Source organism: Cajanus cajan, chromosome 3 (assembly GCF_000230855.2).
Source record: "Cajanus cajan strain Asha chromosome 3, NIPB_CcT2T_4, whole genome shotgun sequence".
Lineage (NCBI taxonomy): Eukaryota > Viridiplantae > Streptophyta > Magnoliopsida > Fabales > Fabaceae > Cajanus > Cajanus cajan.
Genome location: NC_138519.1, coordinates 79,776,137 through 79,801,785, shown reverse-complemented (window position 1 = coordinate 79,801,785; position 25,649 = coordinate 79,776,137). Strand labels below are relative to the sequence as shown.

Here is a 25,649-nt window from a genome sequence, read left to right as displayed (position 1 = left end):
TTAGTCTAAGAACATTATTTTTAAAATTTTTATAATTAAAAATATTTCATTTTAATTCTTATACATATATATATTTTTTTAATTTATATATAATTACATAAACTTTACTTTTTATTTAATTCCTATAATAATAGACAATATAGATTAAAAAGAGAAAAAAAAATAGTATATTAAAAAAATAAAATAAAAACATTTTTAACTATAAATAATAAATGATATAAAACTATAACTATCAAAAAGGTAACTAAACCTTATTTTATTACATCTAATCATCCCTCGTGTCAGTTGTTTATATTTCATTTTCTTCCTATTTTTCTGTGTCTCCACATAGATACATAAAAGAATCTTGATCCTTAGATTTAATTATCTTATCTCACACTTTTCCGATCTCTCTCCATTGTATACAAATCTGTATATAAAAGTATTCTACAAGTACATTTCTTTTTCAAATAAAACACACCAGTTGGTGACAAAAGAAAAACCCAACAAGCATCACTACAAACCAATCAAACACTAGATTCCTGTAGAACCAGTGTTGATGAGGACCATGAGGTCAACCAAAGAACATAAAAAGAAAAAGAGAAAAAGGACTAAAATTATCATCATCATCCCAAACACATGTACCATATTATTTAAACCAGCCCTCACCGCACAAAAGAGAACCAAGAAAGAAAACAAGTTAAACATGGCTTACATAGCCACAGTTGGTGTTAACAGCATGAGCAGTGGAGTCACCACTGTGGATTGCCAGAAACAAGTGAGATCATGGAGGCTCCTACGTTCCCTCATGGAACTTCTCATCCCCACTTGCAACTGCACCTTCGTCGAAGAACAACAAGAACAAGACCAGTACCAAAAAAGGTGTCTCCAAAAGCACCATAATCCACAACAACTCATGATGTCTTCAACTTCAACCACAGTCACTGGCACCATCTTCGGATACCGTAGAGGAAAGGTAAGTTTTTGCATCCAGGCTAATGCTAACTCTAGCAACCCTATTCTTCTGCTAGAGTTTTCAGTTCCCACAAGCGTTTTGGCTAAGGAAATGAGAGGTGGGGCACTGAGAATTGTGCTAGAGAGTGGCACCACAGGAGCATGCAACAACAACAACAACAACAACAACCTTTTTTCCACGCCTTTGTGGAGCATGTACTGCAATGGGAGGAAAGTGGGGTATGCAGTGAAACGTAGGCCTTCAAGTGGTGACTTTGAAGCACTGAGTTTGATGCGTTGTGTTGCTGTGGGGACTGGTGTTATGAACAGTTGCAAGGAGGATGAGCTTATGTACCTTAGAGCAAACTTTCAAAGGGTTCGTGGCTCATCCAATTGTGAGTCTTTCCATTTGATTGATCCAGAAGGAAGCATTGGTCAAGAGCTTAGTATTTTCTTTTTCAGGCCTAGGTGAACTTTCTTAAGTTTATTTATTGTTATGTATATATTCAAAGTTGTTTCAACTTTCATATTACCCTCTTTTTGAGCCGGCCTGTCAGACCTGACATGCATGGCTTTATCTTATGCTATGTAAGCAGAGTTTGAAGTGTACTCTTGTGGTTTTTTTTTTGTTGGTTGTGTTAGACAGGACAGAATGTGACAATTTAGGAGAGGGAGCCTCAAGCCTATTAGTTAGTCTATTGGCTTTTTTCCCCTCTCTTGTAGCAGAAATTAAGAACTGTCTTTGTCTTTCCACCCAATAATACTTTTAATATATTTTCCTTTTACCACTGTTTGGTTTGGTCTGAATATTAATACTTTTCATTTTTATTCTATTGAACATGATCATATAATCAAGAGTTAACAATTTTAACATTTATGTAACAATTCATGAATGAATAATAATGTAAAAAAAAAAAAATCTATTCTAAGTGAATACTGTTATACAATTAACAATTTTTTAGTTTTAGCTTCACTTCTTACCCCAAACAACTCCCTTCATAAGTAGTCTTGAACTATCAAATGTTCATAATCTCAATTAATCACTACATGATATAATTTATATTTTTTAATTTATGAAAAAAATTAATAAAATTTGATTATAGGTCGAAAGATTAGTTAGGAATGAAGTTATCCAGAATCTTTTAATAATTTCTCCCTTCCCAAAATGCATTAGGAAAAGAAAAATGAGTTTGTACAAATGTTTCATACCAGCAGGTACCAAAAGAAAAAGAGAAAAGAGAAAAAATATAAATATAATATATAATATGATGTGATGTGATATGAAAAAGAAAATAAAGAAAAATAAAGAGTATTAATAGTGTGTTGTATTGTTAAGATATCCAAAAAAATTTCTCAAGAAAAATATCCGGTCTCACTATTTCATCCAAGTAAACAGTTAATTAAAGTAGTGTGATGTTATTTTTACATAAAATTTCCACATATTTTTTATGATACTTTTTTTTATCACATTACTTGTCTTATTTGAATTCATTTTTTTCTTTTCTATCTCTCTTATTATAGAAATTGTTATATGAATTTTAAAAATAACAATGTCCTTTTAACCATCTCATGATTTTAAAAATGATTGGTCGATCAATATCACTTTATAATCCTGAGCCAGCCTCTACATTCACTCCTTATTCTCTTGTTCGTTAAAGTTATTACTGCCTTGAAGTTTTTATTATCACGATATCATGAAAGTCCAGAGACTGACATGTCAAGTGTATCAACTTTTTTAATGGCCATGTCAGCAGATAACTCTAATTTGCAACTTCTATAATAGATTAACTTGAAAATATAGGCTGATTTAAAAAAAAGAAGAAAAAAGAAGGCAATATATATCCGTCTATATTATGGCTTGATTTTAATAATGTTTACGCATAATTGACAGGTCATAATATTCTTCTTATTAGTTATTGCTATTAAGCAATCTTGGAGAAAATTTTACCCATGCATACAGCTTTAGAAATTCGTATTAAAAATCAGATGCCGAAAGATATCGAGCATAGAATTAAATTTCAGAGATCACAATGATTAATTTATATAATTCCCCATCATCATTAATATTTGAAAGAGCAAGGATGAGTGGAAGATTTTATTTATTTATTTTTATTTTTTAAGATGTGGGGCATTCTTCATAATGGGTATCTAATTGCATGTATGAGTTGTTTTAGATTCCTCAAGTCGTTTGATCCGAATGAACCACGTGTAACAGTGCCCTTTTATGAGGTTGCCCTGTATTAGGTGGGCTCAACCTCAAACCTGGGCCTATTTTTTCAGCCCAGTCCAACTAAGGGCCCAAGGACTGAATAACTGGATCATATGGTAATATATAATGACTTATAGGCAAGTACTTAATCTACCTTTCTAATTTCCCCATACACCCATCATACTTTAAAAAATTCCTAAACTACCCTTCCCTCTCATGGAATACCCAATCCAAAAGTATTTTCTGGAGGGACTCTATTTCAGACTTTCAGATATACATTCCTTCGGATTGAGTATTTTGAAATGTAACCTCTAAAATAAGGATTCTCAAAAAGACTAGTCAAAATAAGGGTAATTTGGAAATTTTATATGTAAAAAAAAAACCTGTATGTCTAAAAAGGACAATTGTAGGACGCAATTGCCAGATTTATAAAAGAGGACTTTGAATATCATAGTATAGTCTTAGCTTTATTTGCACGAAATGTGGCTATGAAAATTATGGAATGGGCAGCATGCAGAAATTTTGTACATTCCACATATTACTGCATTCTGCAATTCCCAACAACATGAACAAGATGCAAAAGTAGATAATAAAAAAAAACCAAGAAATAGCTGCATAAAATATGCTTCCAATCCTGGTAAAAGTTGCGTCACAAAAATGGAAGACATAACCAGGTGCATGCCAATCCTAATAATAATCCTAGAATGTTCAAGCTCCATTTCCTAGGTGAGTTTCCTGCAGAAAATATATAGGTTCATTAAAATATTTTAGATATAGCAAATGACATGCAATAGAGGCAGTGTCACCAAATCTATATTGTTTACCTAATTGAAGATAGTTGTTTCTAATGTTCCATTCAAAATCCCAGTGCTCTCTGTCATTTTTTAGAGTCCAATAGCACCATCCAAAGGAAGCTGCATTATAGACATCTAACTGTGCCTTTCCAAAGTCTTGATAATCATTTTTGGATCCGTTTGTCACGTTCCACTCATTCACCCACTCTCCTGAAAATTAGTCCACTTTCAAGTTATGGCCACCTAGAACAGGATAATTGATAAAACAAGGATTTGCAAGTAGAGAAAAGTTTATTTATGCATACAAGGATTTTAAGAATTGAGGTCTATAACTATGAAACATCAAATCTTCAAGTATTGTAAATGAAAAAAAGGTGATGAGAAGGGAAAATCCCACAAAAAGTGATCAATCAATTTATAGTAGATGTTAGTCATCAGCAAAGCCCAATGGAGAGTAGTCTTTAATAAAACCGATGAATATTTCGCATTAATAATACAATGAAAATAAAATTGAGGTTTATAAATGTGAAACATCTAATGCACCTTCAAACAAACAATAAGGATAGATGTTTGCCTTACCAACTAAAACAAGTGGGCCATTTGAATTGTTTAAGGCCTGCAATTGACCTTCCCTGCTTTTGTATATGTATTGTATATTATCCACAGCGCTCATATTAACAAAAAATGTGTCAAAGAGATTGTAGAAATGCAAATCCAAAACTAGGTTGTGAGATCCTATGTTGGCTTGATAAAGTTCCAAAGGATCTGCAGCACCAATTCTCTGGCAGATTATCACATAAGCTGATGACGAGTATTTTTGAACTATTTGGTAGCCCTGCTTGTAATATGATATTAAAACATCTAATGAAACTGCGCCAGCAGCTGGTTCATTCAATAGCTCAATTCCTAGCAATGCAGGATGTCTTGCATACCTGCAAATGAGAATGTTTAGTAAAGCAAACAACTAAACACATTCAAAAGCATTTACTTAACCATAAAGCCAGCATCCAATAATAAATGGCATTGTTTCTTAGGACGAGAACCCGACCAGGACACATTCAGTGTTTCAATGCTAAGAACTATTCCTCTTATTGCAAATAATTCAATATATCTAGAGACCCTAGCAAGTGAATTCAGCCAAAATGGTTTAATTGACAGTGCATAATTCAATATATTTAGAGACCGTAGCAAGTGTATTCAGCCAAAATGGTTTAATTGTCATGCACTGTCAGTGAAAACTTTTTACAGTCAGCAAATCTGAAAACTCATTAGTATGACTTTTAAAGTAGTTATTGTAAAATTTAACAAACTTATCATATATAATGAAAAAAAATTTACACTCAGGGCATAGTCTATTTTCTCTTTGAACAATATCTAAGAATATGTTGCACACTTAAACATACCTAGAAACTAAAAAATCAATAGCATGTAATGACTGAGAAATGTAATCTGGAGAAGTTGGCCAGCCAGTAAATCCATCCCTGCTTGCACTATGCTCCATCCCATTTTGGGAACCAGGAGCAGCATGAAGGTCAATTATGCATTTTATATCATATTCTCTGCAACATGATCATTAGGCAATTATCAGAAGGAAAAACAAAGTTCTAATTGTGCCAAAAACCTTGAAGATAATTTAACAAATTCAAAACCTACTGTGCCCATGAAAAAGCATTATCTAGAGCTTCAAGACTTCCTCCAATAAATGGACCTGGAGGATCAGGATCAAAAGCAATCCACCACCCAACTGGTATCCTCACAGTATTTATTCCATGTTTATATAGAAATTTGAAATCCTCTATGGTGATAAAGCTATTTCTATGTCTCTGCAGTTACAGAAAGCTGAACAATCAAATAAAGAACACAATCTGCTATTTTATTTTGCAAGTATTATGTATGTGATGGCTTTCATTGATAGAAGTTAATTTGAATAAATTAAATATAAACAAGTTGGATGAAACAAAATTACAGAAAAATATGTGGAGACTTTTTCCTGTTCTTCAGTGCAACAACAAAAGAATGACCCCATCCCCCAAAAAACAAACTACTATGTACACTAGAATCCGTGACATATTTGACCTTTGCTAACTTGCATTGAGATATTCATAAAAAATGTTCTATAAAATTAAAGCAAACCATGTTCAACAAAAGCATGACTGTGCCACTAGATAATTTATTTATTTTTTGGTACAGACTACAGGTATCCTCTATTTGAAGCAACCCTGTTCGAGTCAAGCAGGACTACTGGATAATGATTGATAAAAAAAATTGTAATATATGATTTTACCCTAAGAACATCCTTTGCTTGATCATGCCCATATCCATTGGCTAGCTGGTAATCTCCATGCAAGCTATTTGATACAATTGTCATTTCAAACGTGGCAGCATTATCATCCCATCCTGGTGTACCTGGGTAGTCTGCCGTAAGGTGACCATCTGTTGTAGCCTATTTGATATTGCAGAATATTCAATCATGTGAATAAATCATTTACAATTTCATGTCAACATGATCTTACACACTGCAAAGTAATATTATATGCCATCTTAAAGATCCTTAAATATAGTATTGGTGTGATAAGAATTAAGAATCTAGAGCCACACCACAAAAGTTAGCTAATGTAGTTGGAGTGCCCAAGGCCAAAAAATCATACATCAGAATTCCATACTACCAATGTGAGACTTAAGTCTCGTACCTTACATTTAGATTCTAACATGGTTCTTGAAGCAGAACCCATTAAAAAATGTTGAAAATTATTTTTTACAGCACTGGACATAGGTCCTGAATAAAAACATATTGCATGATGTTCAAGAATCAAGACACATTTAGTATTCTCTTCTTCTTTTTTTTTTTCGTTTCTTTCTTATTTTCAATTTCAACATGGTGACAAGAGAGTCATGTGGAAACACAAGATTATATTTTACTTGCAAGCAAATGACTTCAATTTAGTAGAAAGCAGAAGAACGAATACCTGAAGATATGCACCATCCTTTATCTTGATGTGAATCCTACTCTTTTCATTCCGCTCAATTTCATATGTCTCTGATTTTGAAGGGGATTTTGCTGTTGCAGAGACAGAGCTGCCTACACCATCACATGTAAGAAACTGGCCTTCGGAGGTACGAAATTGAAATTCTGACTTAGATACTCTCCATAACTGCAACAGAAATAAGGAAAAATATTAAACTTTCAGTTTTTCACACATCACTCTAGAAAAAACAACTCTTACAATTCCATTGTTATGTTTGAGTCCCTGCTAAACTACTGGTGCCTACCATATTTATTCAATTACACATAAAAAAGGAAGTAACTCTCACCCTCCAAGATATAATCACATGTGAGACTGAGAAGTTGGAGGGAAAAAGATGCCAACTAAGAATTACAGCCACTAGCATACAGCTGTACTGTATTAGAACTAATCAAGGCTAAAAAATCTGAAGGAAATTCTTCAGTCAGTCTAGAATAAAGTTTTCAATTCCAATATCTTTTAAACTAGCTATCACCACTGAGTCCGGAACATTTGCCAGTATTGCATCCTAAAAGTAACTGAAAATGAAACTAAAGAGAATAAAGTAACTGAAGGCAATACAAGATTATTCAAATCACCTTTTTTAAAATTTAGATGGCTATATAAAGATAATCTGTAGGACTAGATTTTCATTCTTGTGGACAACTCTAATGCACTAAAACTATTAACCACCGGTAGCCATGTATCAGGTAAAAACAGAAAAAACTGTTTCAATTTTCAAATGATTTAGTCTATCCTTAACAACAAGAATTTGTTAGATGTTTTGAATCATAAGAAGCCTATTCCATTATAGTGTTGTTTGGTACTTTGGTTATTCACTATGACAGAGAACATTATTTATGATGCATTTTTCTTTAGAATTTCACTTTCATATAGCTTACTGCAGATCATATGAAAAATTAAGCTACAATTCCACTTTCCTCTGAATGTTTTATCTTTATGGATTTGTGTCCAGGTCAACAGAAGCATAATTTATTCAATTAACATTAGCTTGGATGGTTCCAAATTTACTACTATTTTTTTGTGTTTCTTCAAAGAAAACCATGTCAATTTCAATAGAAGCTCACCTTAGCTGGCACAAGTCAGTCTGCCACAAAATACTTTCAATTTGAAAGATACTCAAGTTCACATAATAAAAAAAGAAGGTGTATTACTAAATCAAAAGCCTTCAAATGGATAAATAAACTTGAACAAATAGATAATACAAGGAAATGGATAAATTCAGCAAGTGGATGAGTACTAACCATTTCACCATAACTGCGTTCCAACATATTATACCAGATGGAAAATTAAAACAAGAAGAACACTATTTCCATCTTACCCTGAAGGTTTCCCATGAAGATGGGACATCCCTGTCAACTGTCACATTCATTCCTCCTCCATTGTCAGCAGATACATACTTCTGCAACGTCACTGACTTAAATTGAACCTCTGTCCCATCCTACATTTTTCAATATCAACATATAGATCAGCCAGATGAGTTATTAACACCCCAGAAGACTAAAGAAAAGATGAATCAATAAACAAAATGTGAAGTAGCTCACTAGCATGTCTCCATTGGCAATGCCATCAAACAGTGAAGGCTTGATCCAACCTTCAATAACCAGCCACCCTCCTAAGTTCACTCCTCTCACATTAGAACTCCCATGTAAACCCTCCACTGAGACAAGTAAGATAATGGACTCAACACATTGCTTTCGAAGAATAAATAACGGATAAGGCAGGAAACATAGAAGCTAACAGAGTTTACCTTACCTGAATATACCCCAGAAGTGATGAGACAACAGCAGAGTAAGAATGCACATGCCCATTTGGTAAAAACAAGTCCCATCAAGAATGCAGGCTTCAAAAGTACCCAGAGAGCAAAAATGCTGGATCCATTATGAGAAAAAGCTAAGCCCCAATTATGTACAAGAGAGAACTCAAAGCCAAAGCACCTTAAAGTCCAACTTGGAGAGTGATGAATCTATGCAATCCCTTCCTTATTTCTCAGGTAATACCAAATTCAACTTTGTTGACAAACATAAGAAGGTGATTGGGTTTTGGGATTGCTTCTCTCAACTCCTCAGTTGATAAAGGAAAATTAATATAAAAATAGAAAATAAAAAAGAATGCTCCAGTTATATGAAAATGAAGCCAATGAAATAAGGATGAAAGAAAAGCACAAAAAACCTTGTAGGGTGGGACAGGTGAGGGCAAAAGCGTTCACACAGTTTGTAAACTGAAAAAGGAAACTTTGCTTGTGGGGTTCTTCCACTATTAATTATAATTAAATAATTAGTTGGTTAACTAGGATCTTGGTTTTGATCATCATGAATTGAACTTTGGAGAAGAAAAAGAGACAGAATTAGGAAAAGCAATGTAAAAGGTACAAGTATGAAAAAGACACGTTTGTTTCCTTTGCTTTATTTATCCACAGTGCTACATCTTCTATGGTGGATTCATTCATTGAGATTTGAGGTGTTAGCTACTTAGCTACAACTACTTTCTTTCCCTCTTGGATTAGTTAAGGCTAATGCGCGAAGCCCAGGATTTAGGAAGATAAAAAGTATGTTCTTTTGAGACGATTGGTAACGGCTTCAACTTTGCGCACAAAGATTTTTTATGCAATTAAAGTTTCATATTTTATAGCGATAAACCAGAACAAAATCTTCTTTTTGGGGTTGGGTTGTCTGAAATTGGATTCTCGTTCGGTCAAAAGATTTGGGTTTGTGTTCCGTGACATGCTAACGACTTGTTTCGGCTTATATATCGGATTGGTATTCAGTACTCAATTAAAAGTTTTTTTTTTTTTGTTTATAGAAATTATGATTGCTTCGTGTAGTTGTGGTCTAGGGAAAAAAAATGTATAGTGTAAGAAAATTATTCGATGAACAAGTTTAAGGTTTATTGATTAATTTTGTTTATTAATTATTGTGTGAATGCTTCGGGTAAATTTACAAATAAATTTATTGAGTGAAATCATTTTAATGGTGTTGATGATAAGGTAGAAATCGTAGAATTAATAAATATTTCACTAATTAGGCCACATTTGGATGCAAATAAAAGTTCTTACTTGTTAGAAATTAAGATTGAATCCGTAATATATCAAAAAGGAAAAAAAGTTGTTTACAAAAAAAAATTGAATTGAAAAGAAAACTCATAAAATTAAAAAATAATCTCTTTTTTAATATACGTTATTATATACTTTTTATTTACTTTATTTTCATTTAAGCGGATCATAAGTTAAATATTAATTCATAAGTCCAGGTCATATTTAGTCTAGGTCCCAATAAATTTCTACAATTTTTTTTTTAATTTTACTTCCTAAAAAATTCAATAATTCATTTTAGTTCCACAAAATTGAATTTTTGATTTATTCTTTAATCATTTCTGAAACTTCTAATCTCTCTTTTTCTACTCCCACATTCATCTCAACACCTATATCACTGGTATTGCTTACGAGGTGACCTCAATGGTAATTACCAAAATTTTGCTTGCACTTGCTGAAAAAGGTACCATGATTCCAACCTCGACACATTCAGTCCAAAACCTTATATTTTCTAATTGAAGGAAAATGAAAAGGAAAAAAAAAATAAGTACATGTAATTTGTTCTAGTATCCTAGAAAAGATTTAGTCGTCATCCAAATTCAAAATATTTAAAAGTGTATAATGTGTTCATCTTTATTCTAAAATAAAGATTTTATACTAAATTATTATGTTTTTATAAACCTTTGAGAATTTTAGGATTTTGTGAAGATTTACTTAATATTGGACTTCGTATTTTGGTATTCAATCATGATCATTAATGACTAAATTTTGTGTTAAATGCAAGTTTTAAATGAATTTGTGTTAACATCATTACTTAGTTTAATAAAGATATGATTAATGAAGAATTCAAACATGAAAGGTGTAGAAATTAAGTCAGAACACTCAACAAATTTTCAGGAGAATACACTCTCTTGACGAATTTTCAAGAGGATATACCCTCTCAACAAAAGGTCGAAAGGATATACAATTTAAGCCCTAAAAATGGATATGGATCAAGATTATGCATGTTGAAATTTTTTCATGTGAATATTTACTTATGATGTTGATCTTTACAAGTATGTGTTTGATGGATGTGAAAAGCATATGGATCATGAAGTAATTGAGTGGGTTGAAAATATTATACATATTACTTAGTTTCATCCGTACATTTTACTATGTAAGTTTAACAATTTCATAGATTTTGTTATACAACTTAGGAATTTGTACATTTTATCATTCAAATTTCAAATTTTTTGCAAATTTTGACATCACACTTAATGATCGTTAAAGTTACATGTTGTCACATTATTGTTATATTATATTCTATCATCATTAATTTATCGAGATATTATTAGGTAGTTCAAGATTATTAAGTATTTATGATCTCGATCAATCATTACATGCTATGAATTTAAGTTTTTCAATCTACAAGAAAATTTAATACTCCCTCCGTTTTTTTTTCATAGTCGTTTAAGGTTTTGCACGGGACTTAAGAAAATAATTGATATTTTAGTTTTCAAAAATATTTATTACTTACTTTCCTATTTTACCCTTTTTTTGTTGCATTTTTTAGACTGTTGAACTACTCCATTAAATAGTTGTCTCTTTTTTTGTTTTTTTATAGTTTTTATTGGGAACATATTGCTCTTATAAATGCATATTAACTTTATATGAGTAGTTGGAGAAAAATTAGATAGACATTAAAAATAAATACACACATTATTCAGGAAACATGTATTAATTATTAAGGGTAAAAATGGAAGAAAAAAATTAATAACTCATTGATTTTAGTAATATGACAATGAAAAAAAAACAACAAACTCTGACAAAACGACTATGAAAAAAAAAACGGAAGGAGTAATACTTAATTACATATCATGTTGACTAATTAGGAACCATTTAATTCATAACTACCTAATAATTTTTTTTATCATGTAATCAATTTACATTGATAAAAAATATGTTACATCAATGATCAACATGTTATATCAACCACAAACTAAAAGATGGAAAATTTGTGAATTAAAAAATTAGTTAATAAAATTTGCAAAATCATGAATTTTGGATCACAACATGTGCAATTAACCCAATTATTTATCTCCTTACCATGCAAGCCAAAAAACTTGGATATATTATCACAGAAGAATCAAATTTTTCTTTCCTTTTTGGTCGACTTTGGCAGGTGAATATATCCTCGATGGCAATGCGTCTAGTTCACTATGGAAGAATTGAACTCTGGCTCCTGCTACGTCTGGAAAACATGAACTTTGTGTTATGTGAAGAGGACCTCATTGAGATATGCCTCTGATGCAGTTTGTAATCGATTGAACTTTCACTACCCTGCTTAGCAATACCAACATCCAAATTTAAATCCAAAGCATCACAAAATACCATGGAATCAGAGGATGAATTCACCGAGAAACACCTCTTCATGAGTTCTTCTTCATCTTCAAATTCTTGTGTACTAACATCAGAATCAGATCCAATTACAATTGAAGAATAATGGTCACTCACCTCAAGCAAAACTTGAATTCCATCATCACTAGAATCTTCTTCATTCATATCAGAAACACTTTCTTCCATGCCTTGGTTCATATTAGAAACACTTGAATCAGCCTCATAGTCTTCACCAGCACCATCATGAACAATAGGGGCACGACACAAGGGACAAGTTTTGTGCGATCTCAACCAAGTATCAATGCAAAGTACATGAAAAGCGTGGTTGCACTTTGGCAAGAGTTTGAGACTCTCTTCATGTTGAAACTCACCAAGGCAAACAACACACTCAGTTTCTATCACCAACCCTTCATCTTTTCTGTATTTGCACACTGTGATGGAGTCTATGATTGGTTGTTGGAGACCCTCGGAGTGGATGAACCATACGGGGTGCCTAATGGCTTGCTCTTGTTCTTGTTCTTGTTCCTCATCATCAGAAAAGGGAGAATCTCCACGAATGTCAAATAATATTGGGGGGTTTCTTCTGTTAACGTAGGATCTTCTTGAATAATAGTACCTTAGGATTTTGTACAAGGTGGCGAGAAAAATAATTATGCATGCTGTGGCAGCCATGACAATCTCAATGATGATAAGTAAATGGCTTTTATCATGCATATCATCTTCATCAAAGAGGGGAGGGAACCACGTTACTGAGACTGGTGAGTGAAGAGGAGAAGGCATTGGACCATAATTGGTTTTCTGATTCATGGTGGCAATAGCATCACTTGAACCATCAACCATGATACTGATGAAAGATTTTTCTAGGATGGAAAGTCATCATCAAATCATGGAAACATGGTACGAATGGGGAAGATGTATTTTAGTATGAAGCATAGAAAATTTAGAACATATGAACATGGAAATTTTGAAGTCCACCCTAGAGTTTTGGATTTTTTGAGAAATTATCTGTGATCAAGGAAGACACCATCTTCGATTAATCTCTATATACGTTAGCGATACGAAATATTGATGGTTGAAAATAGTGACTAATGTCTATAAAGGATTGTGATTAGACAGAAGATAAATATTTCCTTTTAAATATAGCTTATATATTCTATAATGATTCAAAACTTAAACAAAGAACACAAATCATATCTTCTATACCAACCAATGTTGGTATCTTTATATAATATAGTTAAGTATTATTAATTTATTATTTTTATAAACTAAAAAATTTAAATATATGTCATATAATAATTCATTCGAATAATAAAATGTCTAATAATTTTTCCTGAACTGTCTAATAATTCGTTCATGTTTATGGGACAATTTCATATTAATTCCTTGGTAGACCTGTGCTTTTTTTCTGGTTTTTTCCGGTGACTTCTTTTTCTTTGATTTGATCCAAGTCAATGGACTTTTGTTGGGTCGCTTCCGTGTTATCTTAAAGGAAAGGTAAATTCTTGTCGGTGTGTCATTGTTCAAAGTTCATTAGTGTCCTGGTGCTAAGCCATGATCAATTGAGCATTGATCGGGATATATAGTCCTAAGGCAAAAGTTTTGAGCGTTCACAATACGAAAGTTAATTATTCATAAAGAAAATGATTTACGCATGATATATAGGAACAACTTTTCTTTAAACAATTAATGAAGAAATTGTTTTTTCCACACTACGTGAGGTTTCCTAGAAAGAGTCAGAAAAATAGGAAGGAAAGCGAATGAAAGAGATCATGTGTGAGTACTGTGATGAATCATGAAAGAGTGTAAAGATAATGTATAAAGTAGATAAATAAATATAATAAAAAAAATTAAAAGGTTTAATAATTTCATTTTTCCATTGTCTTGTGTTACTACTAACTAGGCGAGCGTAATTGTTGTGGGGTGATAGAAATTGTGTTAGAGGTGGATTTCAACTTCCAACTCTTACTTCTTTACCTCAATACCAACACTAAATGCTTTGTTGAATTTGAGGATGAAAAAATGAGAGTGGAAAAGGAAGGATTTAAAGGGAAAGTGAGTGGAAAGTGAGGTTCTTTGGATTAAGGGAAAGTGAGTGGAAAGTGTAGAGAAAGTTTATGAAAGTTTGTGAGTGAATTGATTGATGTGATAGATAAATTTAACAAATTCTTCCTACAAGATTTTGGAGAAATTTGAGAAATCTTTTTTACTAGTTTTATGGATTAACATCTTATTTTTAAAAGAATAAAAAAAATTCTAAATAAATATAACATTTTTAATTCTAAAGAATATAAACAGTATCGTAAAGATAAATAATATCGTTTTACATCTAAATAGTATTTTATAAATTTAAAATTAAAATTTTGAATTGTTATCATTTATATTTTATTTTTTTAGAGTTAAGTTTAATTGTATATGAGAGTTGATTTTTTTTATTAAAAATATAAAACAGTTAAAAGTTATAAATAAATGTCAAAATTCAGGGATGATTGCATAATTAGTCTAAAAAATCTATGTACATCAAATCTGTATATCCTCTTTATTATTAGCATATACAGATATAATTTTAAGAGTCCATATAAATTATACATATATTTATTATTATTAAATAAATAGTATAAATAATAATTAATATATATTATTCTACATTTATTAAATATTAATTGAAGGATTAATGGTGTAATGGTCCAACGTGAAGATAAAAAAAATTACCAAAAGAAATTTTTTTTTTATATGATAGTATAGATTAAAAGAGTAAAAAATTTTATAAAATAAAATTGAATATGAATTGACCTACAAAAGAATTTCGGTGGTTTGAATTGGTTGAAATTTAGGATAAAATCAAATTGAATAATTCATGTTTTAATTTGAGGTTTGGTTCAAATTTTGAAGGAAAAAAAAAACATTTAAACTAAAGTAATTCAATTAAGATCGAGTTGAGTTAGTTTAGGTTACCTTTCCAAACTTTTATCTCTATTTATTATTTTTTTAATATAAGTATTTAAATTTGTATCAAAATAACAGCTAAAAAAATTTAATGACTGGATATTTATTTTACTTAATACTTAATTTTATATATTTATTACTTTATATATATATATATATATATATATATATATATATATATATATATATATATATATGTGTGTGTTGAAAAAAATGCGTTATAAACATGACCAAATTAAAATATTTGAAAACACTAAATAAGATTATAAGATTAAACATGAATCTCTTTTTTGGGTGAGAGGGTTTTTAAAAAATTTTCTTGTACGAAAAAGCTCTTAAGAAATTTTTTAATTTCTTATCTGATTAGATTTTTATTTATTATAATTATTTATAAATTAAATTTAAAATTTTAAAAAATAAATTATTAATAAATAAGAATAATATTATACTATAATATAAATTATTTATCATAAATCTAAAATACAATTTACTTATAAAAAAATATCTATTTATATAAATTTTAAATATAATTTATATATTTAAATATGATATTTATTTATATATAATTTATTATAAATTTTAATTACATATAATAAATATTTATTATTTACCCCGTAAATTACACAGGCTAAAATAATAAAATACTAGTGATAGAAAACAGACAAATTAAAGGTAAAACTAAAGTGCCAAATCTAAAGTATGTTAATTGAAAAGTTAAAAAAGAGTTGATCTGATCATCAAATTAATTTGATTTTTTTAAATGAATAAATAAATAAATCTGAGTACCCAACAAATTATAATAAGTTTAATTAGAATTTTTTAAATAAAAACCAATTAACAAACCAACTTAAATTAGTTTATTTATAATTTTCAAATTTATGGAGCTATCCACTTCACACCCGTAAGAAAATATCCACAAACCCTCAAATATAAAAGAAATAGGTCCTAATTCAAACTATACATTTTTATGTAATGCAGTACATGTCAACCCCCATAACCATTTCTATTCACCTCCCATGTGTGGGGAAAAGAATAACACCTATGAAAATGGTTTTTAATATGTCAATTTTTTTTTCTTTCCATTAGTGGATATCGAATCATCTTGCTCAAGTGAGCATGAATTCAATAAAACTTTTAAAAATACTTGTAAATTTATATTTAAACATGTTTTGAATCTAGACTCTTCTTATTTTTTCAGTCATCTCAAGTTACTAAACATGACTTATGTTTTGGACTTCAACATGTTAATGCAAATGTTCTTAATATTACCAATCCTAGATGCAAACGAGAAACTATTTGTACCTTTTAAAAATAAAAGTTTTTAAAGACAAAAAAAAAAAAAATAGAGGCAGAACAAAGAGGGCATATTCGGTATAATAGCAAGGAAAAATTAATTGGATATGTATATCAAAGGTAGCATCCCACTCCCACAGGCCCACACTTTGGTGCATATATTCTTGCATTGCACCCTCTTTTTCTCTTCGCTATTCGATTCTTGAACCCTGTTTAATATAGGCAAAAAAAATTGTTCTTCACAAATATTAATTTTACATGTAAATTACTATACAAGAATTTGATTCTATGGTAATTTTTTCATATGATTCTGATTAGTTATTCTTAAATTCGTGAAATTTTTGTAGCGAGAAGGTTTTAAGAGTTTAGCACGGATGTTACGAGAAGTACTCCCCCAATGTAGCCAAAAATAAAAATCCGTCATTTTTTTCTCTCCTCAAACCTTGTATTTACACGATTTAAGCTACTAATAATATATATTCAGCTACTAATTAATAATTAATACATCTCGGTTAATTATGACGGCTGGGTACTTTAGACTCTAGAAGATTTAATAATATATGTTCAGCCACTAATTAGTATGTGCCGTTATATCCTATGCGACAGCTTCTATGAAAGTACGAGGTATACTGTATGCATATTTAAATCTTGCATTGCATTTTTATTTTTCTTGACTCAGACTCTTCTCCTTCTTTGTGGGATCATTTTAATATTGAATAATCATTTTAAAAATTTGTAATACACATTAATGTTTTATTATTAAATTAGTATTTATCATCAAAACCTTCCTACTACTTGACCTGTTCTAAATTTCAGTTTATTATTTCTTCAATCGTCATCAGCAAAATTATTTATCAGCTGAGAAAGGAACAAAATCCCCTGCCTCTCATGTCATATTTTGGTTATGTATTTTTTTTTTTCTAGTCTATAATTTAATAACATAGTAGTATTTGCCCACAAAGTGTCATCATTAATATGTATTATGAAAGAACGAAAATCATGTGGCAATAGTTTAATTAGATTGGAATCAAAATCTTGCTCTCTGGTGTGGCAAGTGGTAATTTAATTTGAATGGACCAAACGCGCAAGCAAGGAATTTCAGGAGCCATCAAATCAGAGGAAAACTTACACAGCAATCAAATTCCTAATTACGAAAATTATAACCTTTTTCATCACACTATACCCCTGAATTCAATAATCCCACTCCACCACCAACTTCGCACACCAACCACCTTTTCCTTCCACGTCTCAAACTGCGTACTTGAAATTCTCCAATTGAATCCATTTAGAAATTAACCCATAAAACTAGCTGCCCAGCACCACCTTCATAATCACAAAAGGATTGGGTATTTTTTTCATGGGGGGCCAACAAAAGAAGATTGGTCAAACTCAAAGGAGGAGGAATGAGATCATGGGTTTCACGGTTTCTCACAACAAGCCTTCAGGGTTTGACCTGATGCAGAACTGTGATCTTCCTCCACCCTCCAAGGTTTTCATGGGTACAGATAAGAGTGTTATACTGTCCATGAATAGGGTGTATAACATTGCAGGCAAAGGAGAAGAGGAAGATAAAAAAAACTCTGGTGCTTATAGGATTGAAAATGGTGATGATGAAAGGGATAAAATGGAGCTTCTCAAGGCACTGCAAGCGTCTCAGACAAGGGCAAGGGAGGCAGAAAAGAAGGCTTCGATTCTGAGAAAAGAAAAAGAGGGTCTTTCTATGGCTTTGTTGGAGGAGGCCATGCACTTGTTTGCGTATCGGCAACAAGTGAGATTGCTTGAGCTTCAAGCTTTGCACTTGAAACAATCCCTTTGGCTGCATCAACAACCCGAGGGAGATGGCTATGATGAAGAAAGCACTAGTTTTGCGTGGGTTCTGGCTTTGGTTCTTTCATTGGGAATTGGAGTCACCACCGCCCTTGCTTGGAGATACTATCTATGAATATCCCCTCTGCTGCCATTGGAACCGTTTTCTGACATGGGAGACGATTTGCATATACAATTTTTAACTTTATATTTATACACATCTCTGTAACCTATCAATTATACGTAGTATTATTTTGTGTTTAATCGAGTCGCGTAATCAATTATATTACTCTCACTGTTTCACAGTCGCGTTGAAGTCAAATGATGTTTAAGAGTGTTTTTATAGAAGAAAACTCACAACTCACAACCAATATACACGATGAGGAACTTCTGCTTTATATACATTAATTTATAAACTGTACATTTTCTTACTCGCATGTATAATGTAAATGCATACCACTTGGCTAAATTTACACATCTCAGAAAAATGGTGGTAAGCAAACGACTATTTATATGATGGCCATGTGTATATCTCTCAGATGGTTATAACATTCATCACTACTAGTATAGAACTCTAAGCAAACCCAGCAGACATGCTTTCCACACTTGCACTCAACGTGGTTGCACCCATCTATCTTCTCAATTACATACCCACACGCCGGGCAGCACCTAACTTGATCTTTCCCTTTGCACCACTCTATCAGAGATGAGTCTGGATCTTCCTTGAATTCTTTATATCTCTCGCATGAAATGTAAGGATGATACTCAAAGTGGCACCTGGTACAAGTCTCTGAATAACAGGCCCCACAAACAAATGGCTCACCAGCAGTATCAGGACCTGAAACTCGGTAAATTGAGGGGCAATCAGGAGAGGGGCAAAACCTGTAAGTTCCACCACTCTTTGCCACAAAAGCTCCCAAAGAAGCTCTGAAAAGATCCTCCAACTTATCAAATAAGAGAGATCTCAAATCTGTCAGAAGAATGGGATCTCCACAGTCCGCGTGAGTACAACATACTGGGAAAATGCCTTGGTTTTTAACAGCCGATTCACATTGTTCCACCAGACACAACCGGCAGAACAAATGACCACACCCTTCAAGCAAGTACCCATCCTCAACCTCACACAAGCAAATCGGGCAGCTAGGTCCAGTTTCAACTCTCTCAACCAAATGATGGCTGGAACGAGCAATGTCAAAAATTATTTCATCTACTCTTGCTTTCAACTCCTTGTTACCATGAAAATTGATTACCTGGCGGCGTATATTGAGTGAAAGATCCACCCCAGGTACCTTCTCTTTCAGTCCACGGAGATCTGGCCCGAAATTCTTAATCATTCGCTTCATTAAATCAGGAGGTAGATTCCTCCCTCTCAGATGAATTTCTAACTGCTTTCCTTCATGGAGATAAAGGAGTGATTGAATCAGCTTCTCCTGAACCAAAGCAACCTTGTCCGGGGAACCAAACACCCGTAAATTCAAGTTGTGCCTGTCAAAAAGAATGTAAGTTCCTGTTTCTTGCTGCAATGAGCTTTTAAGATTAAAGCCATCCCTGGAAAACATGAGCTGAAGAACTGCAGGGGTGAGGCTGTCATGGTCAATGGTTTTCCCTCTCAATAGCTCTTCCAAAGGTCTCCTAACTTCTGCAACTGTCTTTGTGGCATTGGCTGTTATCTTCACTCGGTGGGAACCATTAACTGTCTTGTCCAGGTTCCATTCAAGACCTTAATCAAGAAGACCAAAGATTGTCAGCTGCTAAATTTTAATAATAAAACTTTTGAAAACATGCAATTAAAAAGTTGTCTCACAATATAAATAGGCTTCCAACAACAATTATAATAGATTTATCTATCCCACTGAGCAACGTTGGCTACATGGACCACTTAAGCAATTAAAAGAAACAATTATTCAACAAGGACTGACAAATAGACAAGCAAGAAATCAACATCTTTTTTCAAAAGAAAATTGTATGTAGCAGCCACGAAAGTTGTGGGTAAAAATGTTTAGCAACCACTAAAAAAGGCATTAATAGATGAATTACAACTTGCATGCATTTGCAAAAGAAAAAGAACAAAATAATGAAGTACCTCTAAAATTTCTGAAGCTTGCCAGTACTTTATCCAGTTGTTCCTTAATCACACGATACACTGGAACAGGAAACGTCAAGTTGCTATGAAACAACTGCTGGCACTTCATCTTTTGCCATGAAAGGCATCCAGGTAACACCTTTCCTTCAATTTGCTCCAATGCTTTTGCTGCCTCCAAATGTAATCTTCCATCAAAAGTGATTAAAGCTCTCATGTATGCATCTTTTGGCTCAGGTGCAAACACCTGAACTCGGCAAGAACTAATATGTGGGTTTATTTTTGGCATAAAGGGGTAAATTTCTTTTTGAAGTGCCTCTTCACAATAACTGCATGGTGGATTTCCAACAGCATCCCCTCTCACCAAAAAAAAATCAAAAATCTTTCTACTTGTAGCACTTCTTAGTACATCCAATATTTCAACTTCAGATAACTCTTTGTCAAGTCCACGTATCAAAATACTGTCTGTACTCCTATTACTAATTTGACATTGAACATACCTTCCCCCTATTGCAAGGTTATAGAAATCTCTCAACATAAAATTGACATCCTTCATATCACATTTAACTACAGCAAATCCCTTGCTAAGCCTACGAGGCCAAGAAATTTTTGCTTTAACAGCAGGGAATGAAAATGTTTTGTCCCCTCCCAACTGTGAAGGAACAATTTTCAAGGGGGATCCACAAAACTCCCATCCATCTAGCTCAGTAGCCCTTCTGGCAGCATCAGGGGACAGATATGTTATCCTGCCCCACTTTTCTTTATCCTCATCCTTCATATTGCTCGCAAATTTGTGCACAGCACAGATGTAACCAGAGGTATTGTTCTCAAGAAACATCAAGAGCTCCTTGTCATCAATTGCATTAATGTCTGGATGACACACATCAACACTCAAGAAACGTTTCTCAAGTTCCAGATGCTTTATTTCACCACCAGACCCAAACAAAGCTACTGGTGGAGAGGAACCAGACCCGTGATACAAATACTTCTCCATACATTCAGTGTGTAACCACTTCCTCTCATATTCTAAGACATCATTAACTAATCCAAGGGCCGTATCCATATCATTTGAAGCGGCATATAACTGGATTTCATTCTGCTCAACAAGCACTTCAATGAAGATGCGTTCATCCATGCAAGCTTTCCTTATCCGTGAAACAAGACCAAGCAAATTACTGTTGGCTTTTCCACAAAATCTCTTGAGAAGAACACAGCCAAAACCAGTTAGTGTCTTCATCTGCAATTTCCGCTCTTCCATTTTGAATACATCAAACATGGGAGCAGGGGAAAGATTGTGTAACGATTGAAAGTCAATCACACTTACACAGACCAAATATTGATTAGAAATTGAAAGAAGCTCACCAAAAACCACCCAAATTGGTTTTTGAGCAAATACAAGCAATGAACAAGCTGGATGTAGTTGAATGTGTTGCCCAGTTTGAGCCACCTGATAACCAAGTTGATTGCAGCCAGAGTACATGGCTACGTTTTCAGCAAGTGAGGAAAGTATAACCCTTTTCAAATTCTTATCATGATTAGAGGGCATACAAGGGTCCCAACGCCAGTAACTTGGAGTAACAAGGTCCTGTTCACGCTCAAGGCAAGTTTCTAACTCCAAAATTGTGTCATGGCATCTCCTCATTGATTTGGCATTAATGCTGTTTTCCCAACACCATTTGTTCTTCCTTTCTCGAGGCAAAGCTTCCCATTCCTTGTACACAGAAAGAAGAGTAAAGAGGTCACCATCACAATGACAAAATTGCACTTTAAGACAATCAGATCTTTGTTTATCACATTCATTACCAACTCTGCAAAAAATGCTACTGGCATTGGCCATCACAGCAGCAAGGACAACCCCTTCTCTACCTAAACCATGCCTGAAACAGCCAAGAATAAGTTTACCTAGCCTGGGTTCAATTCCCATTCTAACCAAGCACCAACCCTCAGAAGTTAATTCATGAACATTATTGGTCACTTCAATGGCTCCTAGCTGAATTAGATTCCTGATTGCCATCTCAATAGAGCTAGCACTTGGAGCGTCCACAAAATCAAAATCCTGCACATTCTTCACTCCTAAAGCAAGGATCCTCAAAACTGCTACACCAAGATGAACTCTTCGAATCTCAGGCTCTTGATTTAATTCCATAGACTGATAATCAGCTTCAGAGTACAGTCTATAGCACGTACCAGGCTCAGTCCTCCCAGCACGACCAGCCCGTTGACGAGCAGAGCTTTGGCTGATCCAGCAAACCTTAAGTACATTCATCCCACTGCCAGGATCAAATCTGCTATCTTTAACCACCCCAGAATCTATCACATACTTAACACCAGGAATTGTAAGTGATGTTTCTGCAAGATTTGTTGAAAATATGACTTTTCTCTTTCCAGGGTAGCTTTGAAAAACACGAAATTGCTCTTCAGACGAAAGTTTTCCATGCAAGGGCAAAGCCACTGCTGAGGGAGCTTCAAACTTTTCACTGGCCCATTCTACTTCTATCTGAGAGGTTAAAAAGGCCAGAATGGTTCCCTCTTTCTCTGTTTTGTGAATCTGAGTGGCCATTCTGACAACATCAGAAACATATGAGGCAACAGAAACAGAAGCAGAACCAGAATGTCCTGCATAGTCAGGAGGAACATATTTGATATCCACTGGAAAGCTTCTCCCAAGCACATGAAAAATTCCACAGCCATAAAAGTAATCAGATAGCTGTTTTGCATCAGCAGTAGCAGACATAATGATAAGCCGCATTTGAACCCTCCGACAGAGTAAATCCTTTAACAAAGTCAACAGTAGATCAGTATTTAAGCTCCTTTCATGAGCCTCATCAATTATGATGCACGAAATCCCAAACAAATTCTTGTCATTCATGTAGTGCTGCAATAAACAGTGGTCCGTCATGAATGTTATCCTGGATTCAAACTCATGTGAGGATGAAAACGCAGAACAACATTTGATTGAATGACTTTTATAACATCCACTGCTTTCTTCCTGGACCCTTTGAGCCACTGATTTGGCAGCAATTTTGCGGGGTTGGGTACATACAACGGATTCTTTAGAACCTACACCAGAATCAGCCAGAAACTGTACCAACTGTGTACTCTTCCCAGAACCAGTCTCTCCAATTAATACCGTTATCTGTATATAAACTAATCAGATTAACAGCCAAAAAGAATATCTAAATTCTAAACAGAAAGATAATTAATAGTATCCACTAGCAATAAAAGTAAAAATAAACAGAAGTATAAGGGGAGAGTGTTAGATTTCATCTTATAGCCAATTAGCATCAACCAAAGTTGACCAACTGGTATAAACCACACCCTAAAATCAAGCTAGGGAATGTGGGACTTTCTAACACTCCCCCTCCAAATACACCTGCTATACCAGGTTATACACAAAGTATCCCCTCCCTCCACAAAACAGAGAAGCAACATAAACAGGGTATATGCTCTAATTCTATGTTAGATTTCATTTAAAGCCAAAGTTTTAAAAAAACAATTTGCGGCCACAATTTCAACCATAATGTCAAGTTTTCTGATGTCTACGCAACCGCTATTGTGGCCACATTTGTCTACAATTACCTGCACAATGTCAAGCCTTTTTTGTCTTAATGACCACAATTGCAGCGGCATTTTGTCCATAATTTCCCTCCATCTACAACCGTAATTTACGACATTTTCAAAACTAATCGACATTAAATGAACTTGTTCGGTATATCAACAACACTCCAATGATTGAGGCAGTTGATTAGGGACTTTCTAACCAGATAAGGAAAAAAAACTGGTACAAGCTTGTAAAACAATGATCCCATCCTATGAACACTGACTATACAAAACAATTATGACAACAAAAACATACCTGTTGATGATGTATCTCCTGAAGAATGTCCCTCCGGTATGCATAAATGGGCAATCCATCCTGAAGCCTCCGACGCTCCCTGCTGATGAAGCAGTGAATCCGCTTCCAATCACAATCTCCATCAAACCTAAACACAGGAACAGCATCAACAACCTCACCATCACCTCTACTCTCACCATCATCCTCATCCTCCAAATGCTTCAACACACACTCCATTGCAGACTCAAACTCTTTCACCCTCCTCTCAGCGAGGCTCTTCTCTTCAACGAGCCCTCTCTCCTTCTCCATAAAACGGTAGAACAAACCAACAGCCGAGGGCTTACCGAGACAATCCGAAACCCTCGCAATCTCCTCCGACAACCGATCAATCTCCGCCACCCAACGCTTCACCTCCTTTCCTTCCGTCATCAATTCCCTCACGTGCGCCGTGAACAGAGCCCGGAGGCGGCCCTCGAGATCACCCTTCACGGCGGCGTTGGACCTCAGCACCGGCGCGAAGTCGTGCTTCTCCGCCAGAAGAGACTCCCAGAAAAAGACGGCAGCGTCGCGCGCGGCGTCCCAATTTTGATAGCTGAGCGTGCCGGCGAGGTGGTCGACGGGGTAGAACGTGAAACTCTCCGGCTTCTGTTGGCATTCGTCGATCAGCGCCTCCACGTCGTCGCGGCGGAGGGTGCGGCGGCCGAGGACGAGCTCCACCGTAAAATAGGGCGCCGGCGGGCGGGAGGGCGGGAGCGGGCGGGGCTTCCATAGTTGCGGGGGACGGTGGATGGGGCGGGGACCGGAATCGCGCGGAGGCGGCGGACGGTGGACGGAGCGTGGACCGAAGCCGGCGTGCGACGGCTGACGGTGGAATTCGTAGCGGCTTTGGGAGGTTTTGGGGTTATAGGATTTCTTCATGGTGAAGAAATTGCGATGAAGGGCGAAACCCTAATTAGTGATGGAAAGTGAAGTGAAAGTTGATTTAATGGTAGTTGTAGTCTCTGCGTTGATCTTATTGGTCTTCGTTGTGTCAGTCACTCTTCACTGTGTCACACACACCTCTCTGCTTTCTTCTTTGCTTCACCATTCTTTATGCTCTTATATACTTTTTTATTTTGCATAAATCAATATCAATATAGCCTCTCTTTTTTTGGTAGAAAATTAGGGTTTTCTTTTTAAAATTAATTATTGTATTCAATTTTAATCTTAAATATAAAAAATATACATTTTCTTGTATTTGACCGCAGAGAAGTTACAGTATTTTTAAATGATTCTTAATTTTTAAAATATATTAAATTTTAAGTTTAAAAGAGATACAAAGTTATA

General features: G+C 34.0%; 5 protein-coding genes across 7 annotated transcripts; 2 read left to right on the top strand and 3 right to left on the bottom strand.

Annotated features, from left to right (window-relative positions):
• The first annotated feature begins 467 nt into the window (after positions 1-467).
• Positions 468-1,721, top strand: LOC109792906 (protein MIZU-KUSSEI 1). Its single transcript, XM_020352649.3, has one exon. The coding sequence runs from the start codon at positions 539-541 to the stop codon at positions 1,403-1,405; it is 867 nt and encodes a 288-aa protein (XP_020208238.2). The 5' UTR covers positions 468-538; the 3' UTR covers positions 1,406-1,721.
• A 1,867-nt stretch (positions 1,722-3,588) lies between these two features.
• Positions 3,589-9,650, bottom strand: LOC109798376 (putative glucan 1,3-beta-glucosidase A). Of its 3 annotated transcripts, XM_020358624.3 has the most exons (11): positions 9,132-9,650; positions 8,715-8,830; positions 8,504-8,619; positions 8,281-8,400; positions 6,903-7,088; positions 6,221-6,379; positions 5,590-5,759; positions 5,340-5,495; positions 4,516-4,868; positions 3,967-4,146; positions 3,589-3,877 (listed from the first exon to the last, which is right to left on the bottom strand). In XM_020358624.3, the coding sequence occupies exons 2-11, from the start codon at positions 8,788-8,790 to the stop codon at positions 3,792-3,794; spliced, it is 1,602 nt and encodes a 533-aa protein (XP_020214213.1). In that variant the 5' UTR covers positions 8,791-8,830; positions 9,132-9,650; the 3' UTR covers positions 3,589-3,791. The 3 variants fall into 3 exon arrangements, with proteins under 3 accessions (XP_020214213.1, XP_020214220.1, XP_082927558.1); XM_020358631.3 differs by lacking the exon at positions 9,132-9,650 and having other exon boundaries at positions 8,710-9,120; XM_083071432.1 differs by lacking the exon at positions 9,132-9,650 and having other exon boundaries at positions 8,715-9,120.
• A 1,390-nt stretch (positions 9,651-11,040) lies between these two features.
• LOC109818817 (uncharacterized) lies at positions 11,041-14,019 on the bottom strand. Its single transcript, XM_020384377.3, has one exon. The coding sequence runs from the start codon at positions 13,204-13,206 to the stop codon at positions 12,187-12,189; it is 1,020 nt and encodes a 339-aa protein (XP_020239966.1). The 5' UTR covers positions 13,207-14,019; the 3' UTR covers positions 11,041-12,186.
• A 3,752-nt stretch (positions 14,020-17,771) lies between these two features.
• Positions 17,772-18,672, top strand: LOC109803138 (uncharacterized). The gene has a single exon (XM_020364593.3). It carries the CDS (start codon positions 17,960-17,962, stop codon positions 18,542-18,544), a length of 585 nt encoding a protein of 194 aa, XP_020220182.1. The 5' UTR covers positions 17,772-17,959; the 3' UTR covers positions 18,545-18,672.
• Positions 18,673-18,781: 109 nt separating this feature from the next.
• Positions 18,782-25,406, bottom strand: LOC109803149 (ATP-dependent RNA helicase DEAH12, chloroplastic). Its single transcript, XM_083071431.1, has 3 exons — positions 24,345-25,406; positions 20,492-23,624; positions 18,782-20,128 (listed from the first exon to the last, which is right to left on the bottom strand). The coding sequence occupies exons 1-3, from the start codon at positions 25,239-25,241 to the stop codon at positions 18,918-18,920; spliced, it is 5,241 nt and encodes a 1,746-aa protein (XP_082927557.1). The 5' UTR covers positions 25,242-25,406; the 3' UTR covers positions 18,782-18,917.
• Positions 25,407-25,649: the final 243 nt, after the last annotated feature.